At 35.1% G+C, this 23,680-nt stretch overlaps 2 protein-coding genes and 1 long non-coding RNA gene across 3 annotated transcripts; all 3 read left to right on the top strand.

The window, feature by feature from the left end:
* Window positions 1-2,557: 2,557 nt before the first annotated feature.
* On the top strand, window positions 2,558-4,600 carry LOC124540465 (major heat shock 70 kDa protein Ba-like). The gene has a single exon (XM_047118063.1). It carries the CDS (start codon window positions 2,661-2,663, stop codon window positions 4,572-4,574), a length of 1,914 nt encoding a protein of 637 aa, XP_046974019.1. The 5' UTR covers window positions 2,558-2,660; the 3' UTR covers window positions 4,575-4,600.
* Window positions 4,601-7,021: 2,421 nt separating this feature from the next.
* On the top strand, window positions 7,022-20,313 carry LOC124540468. Its single transcript, XR_006967145.1, has 3 exons — window positions 7,022-7,124; window positions 8,592-8,595; window positions 20,299-20,313. It is a non-coding gene; the product is annotated as an uncharacterized LOC124540468 (long non-coding RNA).
* Window positions 15,095-17,263, top strand: LOC124540467 (major heat shock 70 kDa protein Ba-like). Its single transcript, XM_047118066.1, has one exon. The coding sequence runs from the start codon at window positions 15,182-15,184 to the stop codon at window positions 17,093-17,095; it is 1,914 nt and encodes a 637-aa protein (XP_046974022.1). The 5' UTR covers window positions 15,095-15,181; the 3' UTR covers window positions 17,096-17,263.
* Window positions 20,314-23,680: the final 3,367 nt, after the last annotated feature.

The raw sequence follows: 23,680 nt of genomic DNA, 5'->3' as shown, positions 1-23,680 counted from the left end.
TATAATTATTTAAAATTTTATTGAGTTTTTTATCTCAACCATACTCATCAATCTCATTTGTCTCTTCTCCATCCTACATTGGTGAAATAATTGGTGCCCAGTTGGCACAACTAAAAGCCATAAGCCATTAAACTTAGAATTGAATCGAGTGGATAGACTAACTAATTATTTTTTCAATGACAAATAAAATAACTAAATAGATAATGTTCCCAACTTTTATCAAGTTTTTGGACAGTTAAGTCTTATTAAAACCATGATGTTTACTAATTTGAAGTATTCCTAGTCACAACAGTCCTCAAAGTGATATTCCTTTTGTTTGTAAAGGTGTCATTTTAACAAAGAATATTTCTCACTTCAGTTTCCAAATTGTATCAATTATTATGAAATATTATTTATTCCACATCATATACAGACTGCATGCCATCTGCTCCCTTGGAATAGATTTTTAGGATCAATATGATTAACTTTTTTAAAAATATAATTGATCTTGTGCTAGGTAATCATTGGTGTGAATGTTGCTTTTCTCAGAGACATACATGTGATCTTTCACAGAACTTTTTTACAATTATTCTGTCCAACCATTACTGCTTATGGTTATTCCAACTATGATCATTCTGATGCCTTTTTGTGTGTAGACCTAAAACAAAATTAAAAAATTAACTTTATTAATTAAGATTAACTTGAATTGTGCCCCTGTCATCAAATATTTAAACATCAAAAATTGCTCATATTGCTATGGTTTTAGTTTTGTTAATTTCTATGACAACTAATCTTTTTGGAGAGAGTTTATTTGTCCTGTTGGTAAAAAACAGACTATTAGCAATCATTCTTTTTGTTTTCATTGCAGACAATTGTTCTGAAGATTTTGTTCTCGTGACACATAGTGATTGCTGTCACTGAACTCTTTCTTCAATGAAATACACTAATTCATGACGACGTGGTCCTCGTGGTTTACAAAAAAATAAATACTTAAAACAATTGATAAATTATACATTTCAATGTCCTAAAAATTTTTAAATTATGACCCTGTATTATTATTAAAGCATATGAAAACAATCCCAATTAAAAAAATAATACAAACTATTTGTTACACTACACGATACACGAAAACGTACAATTTATCAGAAAATAAACCTAGGTACCTAGGTCTTTCTATTTATATATTGTTGTAACATGTAAATTTAATAGTGTAAATTGATATTTTAAAGCTGAAATCTTTTGTCTGATTCTTATTACAAGTAATGCATCATATTTGACTTCATGTTTATTAAAGGTTTTATTTTATTAGTTTCTAAAGTATCCACCGTCAGAACTGCATAAAACAACTAGTTCGGCTGTATTACAATTATAATAAATAACTAAGTAAATATGTTTTCAATAAAGATATTATTTATTTTGTTACCAATCTGAGTATAACTATTTGTAAGGATATTTGTTGATGTTTTTTAAACGCTAAACTGCCCATAATAATGTCTAACTGTGTATGAAATAATAACACTCCGATTACCTTTTGTTCTATAATTCTTAAAGAAGCCTAAAGTTTAATTCAATTCAAGAATTTTGAGAATTCCACAACGACAATAAACTATTGTCAATAACATAACATTGAATTTCTACTGTCTTTCCCCTCTGACATTTTAGTACTAAAAAACAAAAGTAAGGCTTTCTCTCTCTAACTCCGATGTCATGCCGATCTCGATTCGTCTAGAACGATCTTCAGTGTGGTTAGCTTATTATCTCTATAGTTACAACATTTCTACGTGAAATTATTTTTTAAAAAACAAAAGTTATAAAATTTTAAAACCTAGCTTGATAATAAGCATTAAGTATTATTGAAGTTTAAGATATAATTACTGACTTTATACATTGTGAATAATTTAAATATATAATCTTATTTTTATATTTTACGCTATCGAATACTTAAATAACATTAAAATTAAAATTACTTAATTACATAATTAAAATTATATTAGCTTCTGCTACCAAGTTTAGTAAAACGAATGTAGATATTTAAAATATTAAAAACGTTAGGTATCTTTAAATCTTTTTAATATTACGGACTAAATTCTTACCAGATATAAAATATTAGCAAGACCTAAGCGATACTAGTAATCATGGATTGTTACTTATTTTATTTATTAATTTGATACTTATAATGTTTTTTAAACGTATTGTCATGAATTTGTTGGTTTATATGGATATACTTTATTTATTTTAAGAATACCAAAACTTTGCTAAAATCTACTAATACAATTAATTAATCATAATTTGATAACTAAAAAACATAATCAATATATTATGTAAGATTATTAATCTTGAAAATAGGGAAAAACTACTCTGCTTGCAACCCTGACGTACTCCTCTCCGATATTGTTGTTTCTTTCTATCTGACGTCCTAAATGTCTATTGGCTGGTAGAATTCTAATCTAGAAACTTCGCTGTACCCTGCGACCTGATTGGCGCCTTCTAGTACAGCGTAGATTGTTCGCGAATCCTTATTCGTTTAATATATAAGCTTCGAGCTTGGCGCGTAAACTCAGTATAATTTGAAATACGATACAGAGGGGACGAAGAGTTCGGTACAAACCGAAGCGAAGTTTTACAAGTGACTTTACTGCAAGCGCTTATTTATACGAGTGTTTATAAGAAAAACAAGCAAAATGCCAGCTATTGGAATTGATCTCGGTACGACTTACTCGTGCGTCGGAGTTTGGCAACATGGGAACGTGGAAATCATCGCCAACGACCAAGGCAACAGGACGACGCCATCGTACGTCGCGTTCACCGACACGGAGCGGCTGATCGGCGACGCGGCGAAGAACCAGGTCGCTTTGAACCCCAGCAACACAGTCTTCGACGCGAAGAGGCTGATCGGTCGCAAATTCGATGACCAGAAGATCCAACAGGACATGAAGCATTGGCCTTTCAAAGTGATCAACGACTGCGGCAAACCGAAGATACAGGTCGAGTTCAAGGGGGAAGCGAAGAGGTTCGCGCCGGAGGAGATCAGCAGCATGGTTCTGACGAAGATGAAGGAGACGGCGGAGGCCTATCTCGGGACGTCGGTTCGGGACGCCGTCATCACAGTTCCCGCTTACTTCAACGACTCCCAGAGACAGGCGACGAAGGACGCCGGCGCCATAGCAGGTTTGAACGTCCTCAGGATCATCAACGAACCCACGGCGGCCGCGCTCGCCTACGGACTGGACAAGAACCTGAAAGGCGAACGAAACGTTCTGATCTTCGATCTCGGCGGCGGCACCTTCGACGTGTCGATCTTGACCATCGACGAAGGCTCGCTGTTCGAGGTCAAGGCGACGGCCGGCGACACGCACCTCGGGGGCGAGGACTTCGACAACAGACTCGTGAATCACCTGGCGGAGGAGTTCCAACGCAAGTACAAGAAGGATTTGCGCAAGAACCCGCGCGCCCTGAGACGCCTCCGCACGGCCGCCGAGCGAGCGAAGCGCACACTGTCCTCGAGCACGGAGGCGACGATCGAAATAGACGCGCTCTATGAGGGAATCGACTTCTACACGCGCGTGTCGCGCGCCCGCTTCGAGGAGCTCTGCTCGGACCTCTTCCGCGGCACTCTAGAGCCCGTCGAGAAAGCTTTGAAAGATGCCAAGATGGACAAGAGCCAGATCCACGACGTGGTCCTCGTGGGAGGGTCCACTCGCATACCGAAAGTCCAGAACCTGCTGCAGAACTTCTTCTGCGGTAAGAAGCTGAACCTGTCCATCAACCCCGACGAGGCGGTCGCTTACGGCGCGGCGGTGCAGGCGGCTATCCTGAGCGGCGAGAGCGACTCTAAGATCCAAGACGTATTGTTGGTGGACGTCGCCCCGCTGTCTCTGGGTATCGAGACGGCGGGAGGCGTGATGACGAAGATCATCGAGCGCAACTGCAAGATCCCTTGCAAGCAGTCGCAAACGTTCACGACGTACTCCGACAACCAGCCAGCCGTCACGATCCAAGTGTACGAGGGCGAGCGGGCTATGACCAAAGACAACAACCTGCTCGGCACGTTCGATCTCACCGGCATCCCGCCGGCGCCCCGCGGCGTCCCCAAGATCGACGTCACCTTCGATCTGGACGCCAATGGCATTCTCAACGTGTCGGCGAAGGAGAACAGCACGGGCCGCAGCAAGAACATCGTCATCAAGAACGACAGGGGGAGACTGTCGCAGGCCGAGATAGATCGCATGTTGTCGGAGGCCGAGCGCTACAAGGAGGAGGACGAGAAACAGCGCCAACGAGTGGCCGCGCGCAACCAGTTGGAGTCGTACGTGTTCAGTGTGCGACAGGCTTTGGATGACGCGGGTTCGAAGCTGAGCGAAGCCGACAGGAACAGCGCTCGCAGCGCGTGCGACGAGGCGCTGCAGTGGCTGGATAACAACACGCTGGCCGAGAAGGAAGAGTTCGAGCACAAATGGCAAGACTTGCAGCGCACATGCTCGCCCATTATGAGCAAACTTCACGGCGCTGATGCAGGAGCGGGCGCTGGAGCCGGAGCTGGCGCCGGCATGCCCGGCTCACATCGCAGTGGTCCCACCGTCGAAGAAGTAGATTAAATTAAATCTTTACTTACTTTAGTTTGAAAATATGTGATATTTTTTTTAAATAAGACTGTTAGAATAATAATTTATGGCATTTATTACCGCTAGTCAGTTAGTTAATTGTATCTAAGTTAAGATGAAACCTGATGATCATTTGAATTCAATAAATTATTTTATTGTTATTTTTTTGTTTTTCTTCCTATTCGTGAACTAGTCTTATTCCTATGGAACAACATGTTCAAAGTATCCTTTTAAGAGTTTCCATTAATGTGACATTTAATAAAATATCCCAAAATATTTAATAAATATTTTATGTAGATAAAATTGACTTAAAATTAGTTACAGTAAAAAGTACTCTTTTAATGAATAATACGATTTATTTATTAATTAAATCTTGTTAAATTTTGAAAATGGTAAATTGATTATATTTTCCGGTATCTTAATACAGGGTTATTGGGTAATTCGACTTATATCCGTTAGGTGATAGGGGTGACTATTTGCAATAATTTTAACCCCCATATGCATAATCCTAAAGTGAACCGTTTTTGAGTTATCGCGTTTTTTAGCTTTTTTCAAAATTTGTCAAAAAAGCAACTTAAAAAATATATAATATATATAAATATATATAATATTAAAAAAAAGAATCTAATTAAACATTGAATATTTGTCAATATTTAACGGTCCAAATTTAAAATTGTAAGACGAAAAACGAATTTATTTTAATATTTTTTAAATTTTCCTTAAAAATGTCTTAAAAACTCTCTGGTATATGATATTTTGTCTCGTAATCTTCTTTCTATAAGTAGTAAGTTTTCGAGGAGGATTTCACACGAGGATATTTTTGTACACTTTTGCACTCCAATGAACATGTCATTAGAATATTTAGTAATCCCATGTTGATCAAATTTGGCTTCTAATGGTTTAGAGTACCAAACAGGACGCAACTCCTGAATACGCGTTAAGAACAAATTTATAAAAAATAACATTTCTTTCAGGGACTTTTCGTGGGGATAATAATAAGAATAGAATTCTGCATTATTCACTGTAAAATTTCCACCGGCGTCCTTTCTGGTCATTTATTTCGATTGATTTGAAAAATTTTCGTTCTTTTTATACATTTTGGAAGCTTATGTTATGAAAAGGTTATCTGTTAGGTCATGTTTCATAATGATTTTTTTTTAGTATTTAAGACATTTTTGAGGAAAAAAAAAAATAAAAAAATATTGAAATAAATTCGTTTTCTATCTCGCATTTTTAAATTTGGACCGATAATTTTTGTTTAAATATTGACAAATATCCAGTGTTTAATCATTTTTAAAAAACAAAAGAAAAAAGAATGATTTTATTAGATACTTTTTTTTAATAAATTTTTGAAGTTGCATTTTTGACAAATTTAGAAAAAAAGTAAAAAACGTTATAACTCAAAATGGCTCAATTGTGGATTATGCATATGGGGGTTAAAATTATTGCAAACAGTCACCCCTATCATCTCCTAACTAGTGTTGCCCAAATTCAGTCTTGGTCTTGCAGTCTTGTTTTTGCAAGACCAAGAACAAGACCGCGTATTTTTAGCAAGACCAAGACCAAGACTGACCATGCAAGACTTGCGCAAGAACAAGACATAGCCTGCAAGACTCTTGCGTCTTGCAGCTAGGACTTAGCGCTACTTCACGGAATAGTTAGGTGTAACAGCTCGGTGTATAGGTACGCTTAGGAAATCTATGAGACGCACAAAACTGTATCAAAGAATATGAAAAACTGGACCTATGCGCATTACGACTAATACCATAAACATACCTACATAACGAATAAAAAAATATCCATTAAAATCAAACTGAGTGCATGCATAGTTATGTTTTAATCATCGGCACTTTGATAATGCGGCATCAAAGGTTTTGTAGTTACTTCTCAAAGAAATTTGCCGTTTTTCGGAAGTACATGGTTATGATGAACGCGCCGGCGGCTTCTTTTGAAATCATATGCAACAATCGTTGCTGCCGCACCGAAATCACAACATTTGACACTATTTTATGGCCGCCTCAGGGCGTAGGTATACTCATGCAAAATAATTTCGAATTTTAAGAGTACCTACAGGTATTCCAAAGAATAAATAAGTTTCAGAGAGCTTAGAATGAAAATGAATACATTATAATGATCACGCAAGTAGTATTATGATTACGATAAAATGGTAAGAATAGGTAGTAGATGTCATAATAATTTATTCTAGTAAGTATATATTATAATATTGATTATATGGTTATAAACTAATTACTTAGGTTTACTATTATTGTACATTCAGTCATTATATTTCTTAAGTTTTTACAAGACAAAATAGCAAAAAAGTGTTCAAATATCACCCGTTTGATAAATATTGTAGCCACTTTTAAATATACCTGAAACGTGTAAAACAATCCTACAATACTAATAAAATAATATAAAAAGCGAAGATACTTACTTTCTAATAAAACAAAAAGCCTGCGATAAGAGTTTTGTATTGCTTACCAGCCCGAATATCTCTGAGAGAGATGATGAGAGTAAGTATTTACTAGCAGTGCCCGCGACTTCGTCCACGAGGAATAGTAACTTTGGAGGTATAGTGACGTTCAGGATTTATTTATTTATTTTAAAACCTCTGTCATCAAACATACAAACAAACTCTTCAGCTTTATAATATTAGTATAGATGTACGCCAAAACATTCACTTATATGTGAAGGATAGTGATTGGCACTAATTCTTTTCTTATATTTTATTCACGCGTCGACTCTGAACAAGTAGGTAATAAATAATCTGTGTTTGTCAGTTGATTTTTCAAATTTCTTATCAAATCTTCAGCAATTTATTAATCTGCTTGATCTTTACTATGGCTATGTTAATTCAAGCTTACAATGTTCCAATTCTAATACGTTTTTCTGAGATTTAAAATAAACTTTAATAAATAGTAATAGACTAATAGGTAATTGCAAGACTTGCAAGACTCTTGCTGCAAGACCAAGACCAAGACCAAGACTGGGAGCGCAAGACCAAGACCAAGACTGGCTAAGTCTCGTCTTGGTCTTGCATTTGGGCAACACTACTTACTCCTAACGGATATACGTCGAATTACCAAAAACCCTGTATATGCGTATAAAGTGATAGTTAAACGTACATAAAACTATAACAGTTACGGTACAGCTACAGAGCATTAAACAACGTACTCTGTTTTTTGTCGATGATATTCATTAATATTTTCAGCGATCGTTTTAGTTGAATTAAAAGATAATATTAGTCTGGGTATATTTTGGGCCTTATCCGATGACAGAGGTAAACAGAAACAGCTGTGTTTACTATGTAATACATACTGTATTACTAATATTTTTTGATTAATTCGATGTATGTTTATTTTCTAAGAATATTTCACTTAATTACTTACAAACCCTAATACGTGGAGTATGTTAATTAACTTTCAATTCCGAATTCAACGTTGTCAAATGTTTATAGATCTCGACAAATTTACACGAGACTTTGGCGCATTTCCTTCTGGATACATCTCACAGCTGATAGTCTACTTCTGAACAACTCACAATATTGTTTTTCGTTTTGGAGAGTGAGTCAGGTGAGTGAGCCAGTGAAACTGCCAGTCACGGCGCTTATTACCTCCCAAGGATGGTAGCGCTTCAGTGTGTTGTAATAATGGTTAATATTTAATACGGTGCCAATACGAGCGGTGGTGATCACTTAGCGTCAGGTGGTATATTTGTCGACCTAACTACTACCTACCTTTGTAAAATTTGACACAGAGATATATAGGTACCATTGCAATATCTCTGTGTCAAATTTTATAAAATATAGCCTATGGGTTACTGTTTATCCGCTACACGCAGCCGAATCAGTGGTCGGCAACTAGTATTCTATAAAGTGTTCCAATCCAAGAAGGAATAAATATAAACAACTTGGTGGTAGGGCTTTGTGCAAGCCCGTCTGGGTAGGTACCACCCACTCATCAGTTATTCTACCGCCAAATAACAGAACTCAACACAACAGGAACACAATAGTATTGTTGTGTTCCGATTTGAAGGGTGAGTGAGCCAATGTAACTACAGGCACAAGGGACATATTTTTTTAGTTCCCACGGTTGGTGGCACATTGACGATGTAAGGAATAGTTAATATTTCTTACAGCTTCATTGTCTATGGGTGATGGTGACCACTTACCATCAGGTGGCCCATATGCTCGTCCGCCAACCTATACCATAAAAAAAACATACCTCAACTTCACGTATTCCACGCAATTTGCTAATAGCTTCGCTGTATTGTACTCTACTAACAGCTCTTGACAAATATCTTTTTTATATTGATATAAATAAGATATTTTAATCATTACTTACAATACAATACCATTCCCATTATCTGCGTCTATCCACTTTTATTTTACTTTCAAATTTTCGATACTGGCTTCGTCGACGTTCAAAACGCTATTTTTTTAAGTAAACCTATACATATTACACAATAAAATTGGAGTGTCTGTTTGTAATGTTAAAATAGCCCTTTTTACTCAATGCATATTATGTATTTATACACGGTACATATACCAAAATAATAATCCGTGGGTTGCGATGGAATCCGTCTAGATATTATAAAAAAAGTGCAGCACTTTTATGTAAGTCACTTTCACACATTATTTATCTATCATTTGAACAGGGAATATTTCCTACGATCTTAAAGTTAACAATTGTAAAACCCTTGTTCAAGAAAGGTGATCTCTTAGATAATAATAATTAAAGGCCAATCGCTTTAATAAACGTTTTATCATAAGTCTTTGAGGAAGCTATACTAAAAAGATTTAAAAATTTCTATGATAATCACGATATTCTAGTTAAAGAACAATTTGGATTCCGAAATGGTAATTCTATGACATTAGCTTGTTTTCACTTCATTAAAACCATAACTGACAGCTTAAATGACAAGGTACCAATTACTGCTATTCTTTTAGATATGACAAAGCGTTTGATTATGTTGACCATAAATGATTACTAAAAAAAACTAGACACATACGGTATAAGAGGAAATGCCTACCAATGGATTAAAAGCTACCTAAGCAACAGATTACAATGTACTGAAGTGTCAAAAATTGTTAATTGTGAAAAATTTACGCGCAAATCAAAAAATTTAGAACAATTATGTGTGGTGTTCCACAAGGCAGTATTTTGGGTCCTTTCCTGTTTCTCACGTATTTTGACGATCTACCTAAAAATATGAATCACCCATGTATCTTATTCGCTGACGATACAACTATTCTCGTTTACGAGATTTATTACTTTATTGAGGGCTTCGTTATGTAATTCTTTATACATTTTAATGTATAAAGAATTACAATTATGAACTATTGATTAACGAAGCCCTCAATAAAGTGATGAAGTGGCTCGATGTGAACTTATTAAAAGTAAATCTAAATAAAACAAAAGTTATACAATTTATTTCCTTTCATAGTAAAAAATACACATAAACGTTCAATACGACTCAAATAAAATAGAAGAAACAAATGTATCAAAATTTTTAGGTGTCATGTTCGATATAAACTGTAGTTGGAATCACCATATTGACTATGTTTGTACTAAATTGGAAAAATTTGTATATGCTTTAAGACGTTTGACAGTTTCACGTGAAGCAGCTATAACTGCTTACCATGGATATGTCGCATCAGTTTTATCGTATGGGTTAATAATTTGGGGAAATTCTGTACACATCATAAGAGCATTTGGAGCTCAAAAGAAGTGCATTAGAGCTTTTTACGGCATAGGACCTCTCGAAAGTTGCAAGCCAGTATTTAAAGAACTGAAGATTTTGCCATTGCCATGTTTGTATATAAAGGAAATCTGTATATTTGTCAAAAGATATCCCAATTATTTTCAGCTCAATTCAGAAGTTAACAAATCTAAGAGATATCCCAATAAAATTTATGTGCCTAGGCCTTACCTCAATATTTATAAAAATAATGCATTTGGCAATTAAAATTTTCAACAAGTTACCAGGTGAAATACAAAATTTACCAATAAATCAATTCAAAATAAGGACAAAATTGTAACTTTTAGAAAAATGCTATTACGACATAAAACAATATTTAAATAATTAAAAATACTAATTCTTTAAGACTGAAATATAGATATAATATGAATTGGATATATGGATAAATTTAATATGAATTGGATATATGGATAAATATAATGTTAATATTAAATTTTAGTCCCATTTACCGCATGACAAATACAAATTTGCGTATGCCAACGGAAATCCGAGGTTACAAGTACTATGTTTATCAACTTTTATGGAATATTTTTATCAAAAGTCTTAAATAATAGAATTAATTTATTTAATTTCAATAGATCTGGTAAAGTACCAATTCTACATAATTATTTAAGATGACGGCTAAATAAATGGATAAATGATCGGTCGGCAATTTTTCAGAAGCGGTAAAATAATGATGAAAAAAAAACATCGTCATCAAAATACATTGAGTCGGAATACTTTTCCTATCACCTATAAGTATACAAACTTTTGACCAGCGTCGAAAGGCGGCATTTATATCGACTACACTGCTTTTTAGTGATATTATAAATAAAATATATTTAGTGAATGAAAAATATAATGATAAATAAATAGGCGGTAAATATAAAACTAAAAATAATAACACACCTTATAAGCAAGAAATATATAACAACTTTCCTTATGCAAATTATGGACTAAGCAAATAGCATTAATTATTATTATATTAAGTAGGTACCTTAAATACAAATTGTATATAACACAGATACACAGATTAGTATGGCCCTGTACTTTACTTATATTTTAATAATACAGCGTTATACTTTCAATCCATTTCAATATGATATAAAAAAATACTTCTGGGGGCTTTAAATACTGCTGAATGATTTGAACTTGGAAAAATTATTCCATAAAATCAAAAATCTCTGCAAAAGTTAGAAGCAAAATAAAGCATCCAAGCAACAAGACTAATGGAGCTACCATTTCTTAGTGGTAAGTTTACGTACGAACGAACGATCGTACGTCAACGTCAACACTACGTAACTTATGGAGCTTAACCAATGATTTCGGGTTCAAATCCAGGCAAGCACCACTACATATACGTGCTTAATTTGTGAATATAATTCATCTCGTGGTCAGCGGAAAACATCGCCAGGAAATCTGTTTGTGACTAATTTCATCGAAATTCTGCTACATGTGCATTCCACCTACCCGCATTGGAACAGCCTGGTGGAATATGTTCCAAACCCTCTCCTTAATGGAAGAGGAGGCCTTATCCCAACAGTGTGAAATTTACAGGTTACTTTACATAACTTATTTCTTCTAAAAATAAATCTGCTTTGAAAGTAATGAAATATAATTCAATCACGTATTAATAAAATCGATCATAGAGTCAAATCTTTAATATATCGAATATATAGTTGAATACAGCTCTAAGCCGGTGGTAGACAAATGCAAAAAGAACGACTATGAAAGCTCCTGAATACTTAAAAGCCTTTCTGAGACCGACCAGTATAAAATTATTAATTAGCACAATTTAATTGACAGATATAATTATAGCAATCCGCCTCGGCTGTTCAATGCTGATACCAAATATATTACAGAATTTGTTTATTTACGACATCACATTACAAACTTCTAAAATTATCAGTGTTTCTTTACTATATTTCCCATGTATCATGTACAAACACCTTCCTCATGAATCTTTCTTCTTCAATCACTTCTTGGTGGGCTTTGTGCAAGCCCGTCTGGGTAGGTACAACCCACTCATCAGTTATTCTACCGCCAAATAACAGTACTCAGTATTGTTGTGTTCCGGTTTGAAGGGTGAGCCAGTTTAACTACAGGCACAAGACATAATATCTTAGTTCCCAAGGTTGACGGCGCATTGACGATGTGAGGAATAGTTAATATTTTTTACAGCTTCATTATCTATGGGTAATGGTGATCACTTACCATCAGGTGGCCCTTACGCTCGTCCACCATCGTACACAATAAAAAAAACACTCTATTAAAAAAAAAACCCACATGAAATCCTTTGCGTAATTTTAAAGATCTAAGCATACATAAGGACAGACTGCGATAAGCGACTTTGTTTTATACCATGTAGGGATTTAACGTTTTTCTAGTGGTACTTAAGAGGTTGAAAGTTACAAATACCTCAATCAAAGTCAAAGTCAAAAACCTTTATTCAAAATGGTAGTGTTTACACTTTCTTATTGATTGTGGAAAATCTACCATCGGTTCGGAATATAATACCTCAGACCTGAGAAGAACCGGCGACAGAAACTCAGCGGTATCTATTTTTTTTTCTTTTTTTTATAATGTCAATTTACAATAATAAATCATAATAAATAATAAATCAAAATATGTGTGTAGCAACAGTTTCAGGAGCATTCGCAAACTTTAGTTATTATTCGTGTTTCTTGCAAGTAAACCATCTGGGCTCTCTAATTCTTAATAATACTATAACAATAAAAAACAAACAAAAAATATGCTTAGTTAACTGTTTTTTTTGTCCTTATTATTATATTTTAATGCACATCTAAGCGTTATTATTATTCAAAACCATAAGGGAAGTATGTTAAAGAATTTCTAGTAAATTCTACCCTATATGGAAAGTCGAGAACTTTAACACAATATTTTTGGAGGAAGGGAGGTTTAAGGGAGCATGCATAGTGCGCACTCCCTCTGACTTATATTGCTTTCTCTTTCCCCAAGCCGATCTCGAAATGTCTGGAACGATCGTCAGTGTGGCCAACGAGCAAACAAAATATTGCCTTGATATTTAACCATTGATTGATGGAAACTAAAAATAATATTCAGTATCTGTATTTATAATACAAGTCATCGTTTCTCACACTAGTTATTTCATTTATTATATTGAGATTGTTTTTACCTACTAAATTAAATTGTAATAAATGCTCATTGTAATAATTTATGACCTAACTACATTTAATTTTTTTGTTTTGTTTTAATATATATCTAATTTTAAAAATTTTATATCTCAAAAATATATATAAGTATTCCCATACAATAATAAGATATATACTTAATCATTTCAAAATAATTAGGTCTGTCATTTTCTACACACATGTGAGTATTAATAACATTAAATGCTGAAATAAAACTAGTTACTGTATAAATCTTGACTGTGTGGAATAGTGGCAAGAATGCTAGTAGCATTTCCCCGTTGAATCACAATTTCGATCCTCTGGGCAAAAAACGAACCAGCCCGTCTGTCAATGAGGCAATGAGGCTAGCTGTTAAACTTTTGCTGAAGCATTTTGCACCACTACTTTTTTGATTTGGAAATTTTAAAAATAAAAATAAAAATGATTAGGGTGTGTATCTAGTAGAGAATGTGAAGTTCCCATTTTTGTTCCAACTTCAGAATTCTCCAGTAAAATTATTAGTCGGTATAAAGGTTTTTAAATGAACTAAACATTTAAATAATATTCCTGAGAACGTGGTGAATCTTTTTTGCTAGCATCTCTTAAATGATCGATTGTTTATTTGTCATCCCTTTCTGACATTTTACTATTAAATGTAAGGCTTTCTCTTTCGTACGATAGTAATACCGATCTCGATTCGTCTAGAACGATCTTCAGTGTGGTCAGCTTCTTATCTTAATAATTGCAACAGTTCTAAGTAATTAATTTTTATTAAAAAAAAATACAACTTTGGTAGATAATAAGTATAAAATTTTAAAGTTTAAGATGTCATTACCTTATTTATTGTTTTCATCTCATTTTCATATCTATCGCTATTGATGATTTTAATAATATAATTTAGAAATATATTTATAAATCACTGATGTTATTAGAAATGTAACATACAACGTAGGTACTGTATATAATATAAAATTACCAATTTTGGTAAAGCGAATGTGAATATTTAACATGGCAAAAATTAAAATTTTTATGTTATCATTTTTAAGCACTTTTTAAATATTATGATCCAAATTGTTCACAGATAAAAATATTCATAAGATCTAATAAGCGATAACAGCTATCACGATTTGTTAATTATTTTATTCATAAATTCAATTGTTATTTATTATCAATCAATTATATTAATATTTTGTTTAGGAATACTAAATTTATACTACAGTCTGCAATTAATAATATATATCCATAATTTACATTTCAGCGTTATGTAGTAAAGCTACGGTTAGAAAACTAAAAAAAAACATATACTGAAATGATACTTTCTATATAATAATAATTACCTGTGAGTAAAAACTAAAATTAATAATCCTACGAATAGGGAAAAACTATTCCGCTTGCAACCCTAAAATAGTCTTCTCCGATATTTTTGTTTCTTTCTATCTGACGTCCTACGTTTCTATTGGCTGGTACAATTTTAATCTAGAAACTTCGCTGTACCCTGCGACCTGATTGGCGCCTTCTAGTACAGCGTAGATTGTTCGCGAATCCTTATTCGTTTAATATATAAGCTCCGAGCTTGGCGCGTAAAGTCAGTATAATTTGAAATACGATACAGAGCGTACGAAGAGTTCGGTACAAACCGAAGCGAAGTTTTACAAGTGACTTTACTACAAGTGCTTATTTCTACGAGTGTTTATAAGAAAAACAAGCAAAATGCCAGCTATTGGAATTGATCTCGGTACGACTTACTCGTGCGTCGGAGTTTGGCAACATGGGAACGTGGAAATCATCGCCAACGACCAAGGCAACAGGACGACGCCATCGTACGTCGCGTTCACCGACACGGAGCGGCTGATCGGCGACGCGGCGAAGAACCAGGTCGCTTTGAACCCCAGCAACACAGTCTTCGACGCGAAGAGGCTGATCGGTCGCAAATTCGATGACCAGAAGATCCAACAGGACATGAAGCATTGGCCTTTCAAAGTGATCAACGACTGCGGCAAACCGAAGATACAGGTCGAGTTCAAGGGGGAAGCGAAGAGGTTCGCGCCGGAGGAGATCAGCAGCATGGTTCTGACGAAGATGAAGGAGACGGCGGAGGCCTATCTCGGGACGTCGGTTCGGGACGCCGTCATCACAGTTCCCGCTTACTTCAACGACTCCCAGAGACAGGCGACGAAGGACGCCGGCGCCATAGCAGGTTTGAACGTCCTCAGGATCATCAACGAACCCACGGCGGCCGCGCTCGCCTACGGACTGGACAAGAACCTGAAAGGCGAACGAAACGTTCTGATCTTCGATCTCGGCGGCGGCACCTTCGACGTGTCGATCTTGACCATCGACGAAGGCTCGCTGTTCGAGGTCAAGGCGACGGCCGGCGACACGCACCTCGGGGGCGAGGACTTCGACAACAGACTCGTGAATCACCTGGCGGAGGAGTTCCAACGCAAGTACAAGAAGGATTTGCGTACGAACCCGCGCGCTCTGAGACGCCTCCGCACGGCCGCCGAGCGAGCGAAGCGTACATTATCATCGAGTACGGAGGCGTCGATCGAAATAGACGCGCTCTATGAAGGAATTGACTACTACACTCGCGTGTCGCGCGCCCGCTTCGAGGAGCTCTGCTCGGACCTCTTCCGCGGCACCCTAGAGCCCGTCGAGAAAGCTTTGAAAGATGCCAAGATGGACAAGAGTCAGATCCACGACGTGGTCCTCGTGGGAGGGTCCACTCGCATACCGAAAGTCCAGAACCTGCTGCAGAACTTCTTCTGCGGTAAGAAGCTGAACTTGTCCATCAACCCCGACGAGGCGGTCGCTTACGGCGCGGCGGTGCAGGCGGCTATCCTGAGCGGCGAGAGCGACTCTAAGATCCAAGATGTATTGTTGGTGGACGTCGCCCCGCTGTCTCTGGGTATCGAGACGGCGGGAGGCGTGATGACGAAGATCATCGAGCGCAACTGCAAGATCCCTTGCAAGCAGTCGCAAACGTTCACGACGTACTCCGACAACCAGCCAGCCGTCACGATCCAAGTGTACGAGGGCGAGCGGGCTATGACCAAAGACAACAACCTGCTCGGCACGTTCGATCTCACCGGCATCCCGCCGGCGCCCCGCGGCGTCCCCAAGATCGACGTCACCTTCGATCTGGACGCCAATGGCATTCTCAACGTGTCCGCGAAGGAGAACAGCACGGGCCGCAGCAAGAACATCGTCATCAAGAACGACAGGGGGAGACTGTCGCAGGCCGAGATAGATCGCATGTTGTCGGAGGCCGAGCGCTACAAGGAGGAGGACGAGAAACAGCGCCAACGAGTGGCCGCGCGCAACCAGTTGGAGTCGTACGTGTTCAGTGTGCGACAGGCCTTGGATGACGCGGGATCGAAGCTGAGCGAAGCCGACAAGAACACCGCTCGCAGCGCGTGCGACGAGGCGCTGCAGTGGCTGGATAACAACACGCTGGCCGAGAAGGAAGAGTTCGAGCACAAATGGCAAGACTTGCAGCGCACATGCTCACCCATTATGAGCAAACTTCACGGCGCTGATGCAGGAGCGGGCGCTGGAGCCGGAGCTGGCGCCGGCATGCCAGGCCCACATCGCAGTGGTCCCACCGTCGAAGAAGTAGATTAAATTAATTCTTTAGTTACCTTAGTTTGAAAATGTGTGATATTTTCTGTAAATAAGACTGTTAGAATAATAATTTATGGCATTTATTACCGCTAGTCAGTTAGTTAATTGTATCTAGGTTAAGATAAAACCTGATGATCATTTGAATTCAATAAATTATTTTATTGTTATTTTTTTTGTTTTTCTTCCTATTCATGAACTAGTCTTATTCCTATGAACAACATATTCAAAGTATCCTTTTAAGAGTTTTTAATAATCTGATATTTAATAAAATAGTCCAAAATATTTAATACATATTTTATGCAGATAAAATTGACTTAAAATTAGTTGCAGTAAAAAGTACTCTTTTAATCTATACTTATAATAAATCTGTAGAGATGTCAATTCTGCACATGAAATATTTTTCCAAAATAACTATCAGAGGTTGAAAAGGGGTCGATACTAATGGCAAAAATGCAATCAGTAAAATTATTGTCTGTCTGTCTGTCTGTCTGTCCATATAACCGTTATAGAAACAAAAACTACACGACGGATTTTAACGAATCTTGGTACAATTATTTTTCATACTCCTGAGCTGGTTATAGTATACTTTTCATCACGCTACAGTCAATAGGAGCAGAGCAGTGAAGGGAAATGTCGGGAAAGCGTGAGAAGTTACTCCATATTTTAAGTTTCCGTCACGTGTACAACCTTAATGGTTTAAGGTACATAGAAACTGTGTATTTCGGAAATGTTCTCCTTAAAATTATATAAAAAAATTCCCATGACAGCCTTTGTCTATCTTTTATGGTTGACTCACAATAACACATGTCACTCCCAACGCCTTAGTAGTTCGAAGCTTTCTGATTATATTTGTCTATTCCTGCGTTTATAACACTCTCAATCATCCCAAATTAAAAAAAAATAACAGTCATAACTATTCCATAAAAAAGCAGCATAGAAATCGGTATAGACACATAAACACCAAAGTTATACATGAAATACGCTAATAATAAAACTATCGCACGTGAATACAAAATCTATACTTACTTTTGTCGTAATTCCTCATAAGTATTATTTTTATGATTGACTGACATAATTTTTACCATTTTAGACATTTTTGTCCGTGTGAATGTTCTGCTATAACTCGGGAACAGATGCACCGTGCATCTGTATAAAAAATGGTAGGTATATGTACGTGATGTAAATCGCCACCAGGTAGCGCTGCGATATCTACACCGTTCAACCGATTGTCATGAAAATGAGTACGTACAAGTATTTTTTCACGGAGAAAGTGATTGTTTCATCCGTATCATTAAAAATAACCAACAGATTACGAGTATCACGATGCATTTCTATGCCGATCAACCGATAAGTAAAAAATATGAAATAAAAAATGAAAATCATTAATCATCATTGAATCAAATAATTTATATAAATAGAAACCACCATGTCATTGAAGAAAAAATGCTCGGAACATCAACAAAATAAGCGCAGCGTCATCCAAAAGAGCTACGGAAACAACACACCAACAAAAAATTACATATATTTAGAAACAAATAGAATCCGAATTTCTACTTTGAGAGTTGCCAAAACAGTTAGTCAACCTAATGATCAAGTTCCAGATCTTCCAACAAGCATCTTCATCAAGAGATACTGAAAAACCTGACGAGCGAGCCCAACGACTGGATGATCAACGATTAAAATAGACTTTTAATACAATTAAAGTCAAGAACTAGCAGCAATCTCAATAAATCCCGATGTGATCATTGGTTCAATGCATATAGGATGCCCATATTGTCACGCTATGATGTTTAAAATAAACTGCTGGTATTGTGCTACTCCACTGGCAAAATGTATTTACCACTACTGATTGAACCATCAGAACCTCTTCTTATCTACGTTACGGGAACTACTGAGGTGTCTGAATATTTAATTAAGCCTATTAAAATTTACAATTCTTGCTTTGGAGCAACAAATATTGTACAATACAATAATTTCGCGTCTACGTTTAAAGTGTATCATATAATTGGTTCACTTCTTTCAGTATCTAAATAAAATTCAGTTTCTGGAAATTTACTCCATGGACAACGTAGAAAAAGATTGATCTTCGATGCATGTTCAGTACCACAACGAATCGAGAAATCATCGCTAAATTTAGGATTAGGTATGCTTTATGAAAATAAATATACAGTTAAAGATTTTAAAACTACTCTAGACGGTGAAACAACAAATGATTCAGTCATTATCAATGCAGAAAGAACGCCGTTGAATGCAGAGCATGAAAGGCATTTTAATGCTGCCGTAGCTCCTGAAGTCACAGCTGTAGTTGTCGGTACAGAAATTACAAAACGAGGTATTGTTATCATTAAGCGAAAAACAATCAAGGTGTCACTGAAACACATCAATCGTATGACAATTGTTACGATTATCCAATTATGCTTATGCGAGCAGAAGATGGATATCATCTCGGACTGTATCAAAATATTCTCATGACAGGCTCTGTGACATCGAAGAGAATGCAAAAAAATCCACACAACTATGTATGGATTTTTTTGCATATCGTATAATGATTAGAGATAATCAGTCTAACCATATTCTGAAGTGTCGTCAACTGTTTTAACAATTCATTGTTGACATGTACGCTATGGTCGAGAACGAACGATTAAACTACATTCGAAACAACCAATCAAAACTCCGAGCAAAAGAGTACATTTATTTACGAGATATAATATCGAATGATAAAGTAGCTGCTGATATTGGACAAAGATCTTCGTACAGTGGAATTCCAAGACATATGCACGAATATGCTCAGGATGCTTTGATGTACCTTCGCAAGTATTGACAAGGTTGTAAATGTAATAACATCGATATTCAATAGAACCGGATAAAAGAGGGGGTGTTGGTTTGATACAAACTTTTACAGACTATAGAAATTTAATTAAAAATTTCATCGTACCTATACAACATCGTATAAGCAAGTTTATGGGTGTTATGACCAATCTGCAGCCTATCGAGAACATCATTGAAGAAGATGAAATAGATGACGAATATTAAATATGTTTTTTTGAAGAATTTGATTAGATCTCGATTGTTTTTTTTCTCTTTATTTGTTTCTTTATTATTTGTACATTGTTGATGATCAGTAATTAATTACACAATGAATTTTTTCTTTTTCTGCGACTAATGCCCTGCGAAGCGGGCGGGTATAGCTAGTGAATAATAAGATTTATTTATTAATTAAATCTTGTTAAATTTTGAAAATGGTAAATTGATTATATTTCCCGGTATCTTAATACAGGGTTATTGGGTAATTCGACTTATATCCGTTAGGTGATAGGGGTGACTATTTGCAATAATTTTAATCCCCATATGCACAATCCAAAAGTGAACCGTTTTGGAGTTATCGCGTTTTTTAGCTTTTTTCAAAATTTGTCAAAAATGCAACTTAAAAAATATAAACATAAACACTGCGCTGGGTGACATGTCAAATTTGAATTTATTTTAAATATTTTAAATTATTTAGTTTTAAGTGTTTTAATTCCAATTAATAGTAGTAATTCTGTATTACAATTCTTTAAAAAAGTGTCAATAGTGTTTGTGACGCATATACGCAACTAAATCGGAACAAAAGAAGAATCGAGTCGACTGTCATACTCTAACGGCCGCTTAACTTGAAATCTACGTAAACCCGGGGAGTATTTTGTTTTAAACTTTTATTTACTCTTTTTTACACGTTCTAAATCTAATTCGAACAAGGCTTACATGTTGTGGACAGCATCTGCCTTCTCCTTTGGCGTGATTACTGTCTCACTTTGCTTGACAATTAGTTGGAAGCAAGGTTGAAGATTTTAACATAGCCCTCAGATAGTTCTTCACAATATCTGTGCTGTGCATAGGACCCAGCTTATTTTGTAAGCTGTAATCCTTGTGCTCAGTACATACTAAGCTTATAATATTGTTTGAAGTAGTTGACAAGTGAATAAATAAATACCTACATATTTATAAAAGTAAAATAATTAAAAATATTATATGTGATTAACCTAGTGTACCTTTGGTAACTGGAATATCATAGTGTAAAATATTATATTATATTACTTAACTTTGGACAAATTCATTGCTATTACCTTAATTGATAGTATATAGGTAAGTAATCACATTTTGTTATATCACCTATTATTAAAATAATCAATCAGATATAGATTTGTACAATCCTGATTATATTAAATCTCTCTGCAATAGCATTTAAAAATACATATTTAAATTATTTTACAGTTAAACAACATGGAGTATACTATTATGACCCGGAAAACTTCAATAAAAGATATGGAAGCCAAATTCCAACTCACCCTTAAAGAATTAAAATCCTCTAAAGAGTTAAGCAGACAACTTCTTCAAGAGCGTGAGGACAGTGAAGAAGAGATCAAAAAAATTGTTAATAAAAACACAGAACTCAAAAGTGAGCTAGCCAAGTTGAATGAACATTGCTTAGATGTTGTTAGCGAGCGGGACAATCTTCTTAAAATTGTGACCTCATTTAAAGAGTGTAGCGATGAACATGAAAGAGCTTTGAGTCGCATTTCAGAACTGGAAGTTAGTCTTTTAAATGCTCAAAAATCAGAGAAAGGATTAGAACAAGTTAAAACAAGCCAGAAATGTTATGCGACTGAGAGTTTGTATAATGAATTAGTTACACATGACTCTGACTGTAAAACCTCCTTGCAGGAGTCTAAAATTAATCATAAATATATGAATACACATAACAAATTAAAAAAATACATAAAATTAAATAAATTTATTAATAAAACAAAAAAAATGATTAATAATACTCATAAATATCAATATATATACAAAATGAGAAAGGACCGCTCACATTTGATTAATAAAATAAAATCATGTAATAATAAATTGCAAAATAAAAAATTAATGTATGACACTAATATTGAACAAATGCATCTAGAAATTTTTAGCCTACAGAAAACTTTAGATTTTGTTAATAAAAAATATGACTTGGCTCAAAAACAGATAGAGGAACATATACATGCAGCCAATAATCTTCTTGAGCTATGTACATTGTAACGTAATTGTGGCGCACGTTACATGTTTCATCCATTTTTAAATAATTTCGTCAAAAAAAATATTAAATTTCTAACATAGGTTATCGGATGTCATCTGTCATTTGACTTTGACAATCATTTCTAAGGCTATGTTTATGCATAATTTAAAAATACCGCTAAATTTGACATTTAAAATAAAAATGCACTTTTATGCATCATGCGTTCCTGACCTAATTGTGATTTATTATCTTTATATTATCTTTGAGATGATCTTTGACATTTGTCTAAGACCTCACTTTCCTTCCGCCTTTTAAGTCGAAATGTGACGCTAAATTATTTACAAAGTTTTTGTAACTTTTATTTGGTTTAACTTATTGAATATTGTTGAAAATTGAAGTTTTAAGGCCCGTTATGTCTTAATTTAAACGATTCGAAGTAAATCCATGTCGGATTACAAAAATTAATGTGGATATTTGTCGCCTCGTGGTAAGTCGAAAAACTTTCTTCGAAATTTTAATGTATTTCAATTGTTCTGTTTCGTAACGAACGATTGTGGTTCTTTACAGGGAATTTTTAGAATATTTCCCATGATGCATTTTGTTATTTTTGGAAAATAACCGGGATTGACCGGGTAAGTTGCTTGGATTATTAAAGTGAAACTATAGATTTTCGAAATTCGTGTTAGGTTCTAATTAGAATTGTTTCTCTTTTGCAGTTATTTTCAATGATTATATTCAATGGTCATTTTCAACAGTTATTTTCAACCCTTATTTTCAACAATTATTTTCAATGGGTATTTTCTACACTTATTTTCTACAACAGTATTATTCCTCGGAATTATTTTCTTTCGCTGTATCTTCAAGTGGAGTATTTTCAACGCTTTTCGAAGAACTTATGAACTTTATAACTTTGGATATTTTGAAGTTTTGGATAGAAACTTTCCTGGAGATAAAATTTTAGAACCCGTAAAGGAAGTGAAAACTTTATAACAATTATTTAACTTCTGGATTCTGGTATGTAATTTTTTACATATTTATTTTACCGCAACTTTGGAACTTCGTGGGATTTAGTATACATTTTTAAAACTTTATGAAAATTTGGCATTCAAACATTTTTTTTAGGATATTTATACATTATTGTAACGTTATTTAAACTTTATTTTTGACTTGTTTATAACTTTTATTACATTACTTAGTCTAACTTTAAAATATTTTTTGCTAACTTTGAAACATTTACAATAAGTAAATATTTAATTAAGATTAGTGAATTTAAATGGATGTAAACATCCAGGCGCCCGATTTTGTTACTGTTGTTACTTTAAGACCTTTTAATTGTTAAAATTATTTTGACATTTTTTTTTGAATAAATTAATTTATATCATAGATTTGCCTTTTCTGTAAATCTACTTGTAATGTTGAAGGGTTATTTAACTGACTTCCGGAGCACTTTCTTTCGAGGATTTGTTTAATTTAAAAACCTTGTCCAGCTCTACCGAATTTTTAGTTTGCCTCGAAGAAAATTAATATTTTTTTAAATTTAAATTTATTTTTAG

This window comes from Vanessa cardui, chromosome 25 (genome assembly GCF_905220365.1).
Source record: "Vanessa cardui chromosome 25, ilVanCard2.1, whole genome shotgun sequence".
Lineage (NCBI taxonomy): Eukaryota > Metazoa > Arthropoda > Insecta > Lepidoptera > Nymphalidae > Vanessa > Vanessa cardui.
The sequence above is the reverse complement of the archived record's forward strand: the minus strand, read 5'-3'. Positions and strand labels throughout refer to the sequence as shown.

Excerpts from the sequence above, each read along its gene's own strand:
- LOC124540465 (XM_047118063.1), top strand. The coding sequence starts at position 2,661 with ATGCCAGCTATTGGAATTGATCTCGGTACGACTTACTCGTGCGTCGGA.
- LOC124540467 (XM_047118066.1), top strand. The coding sequence starts at position 15,182 with ATGCCAGCTATTGGAATTGATCTCGGTACGACTTACTCGTGCGTCGGA.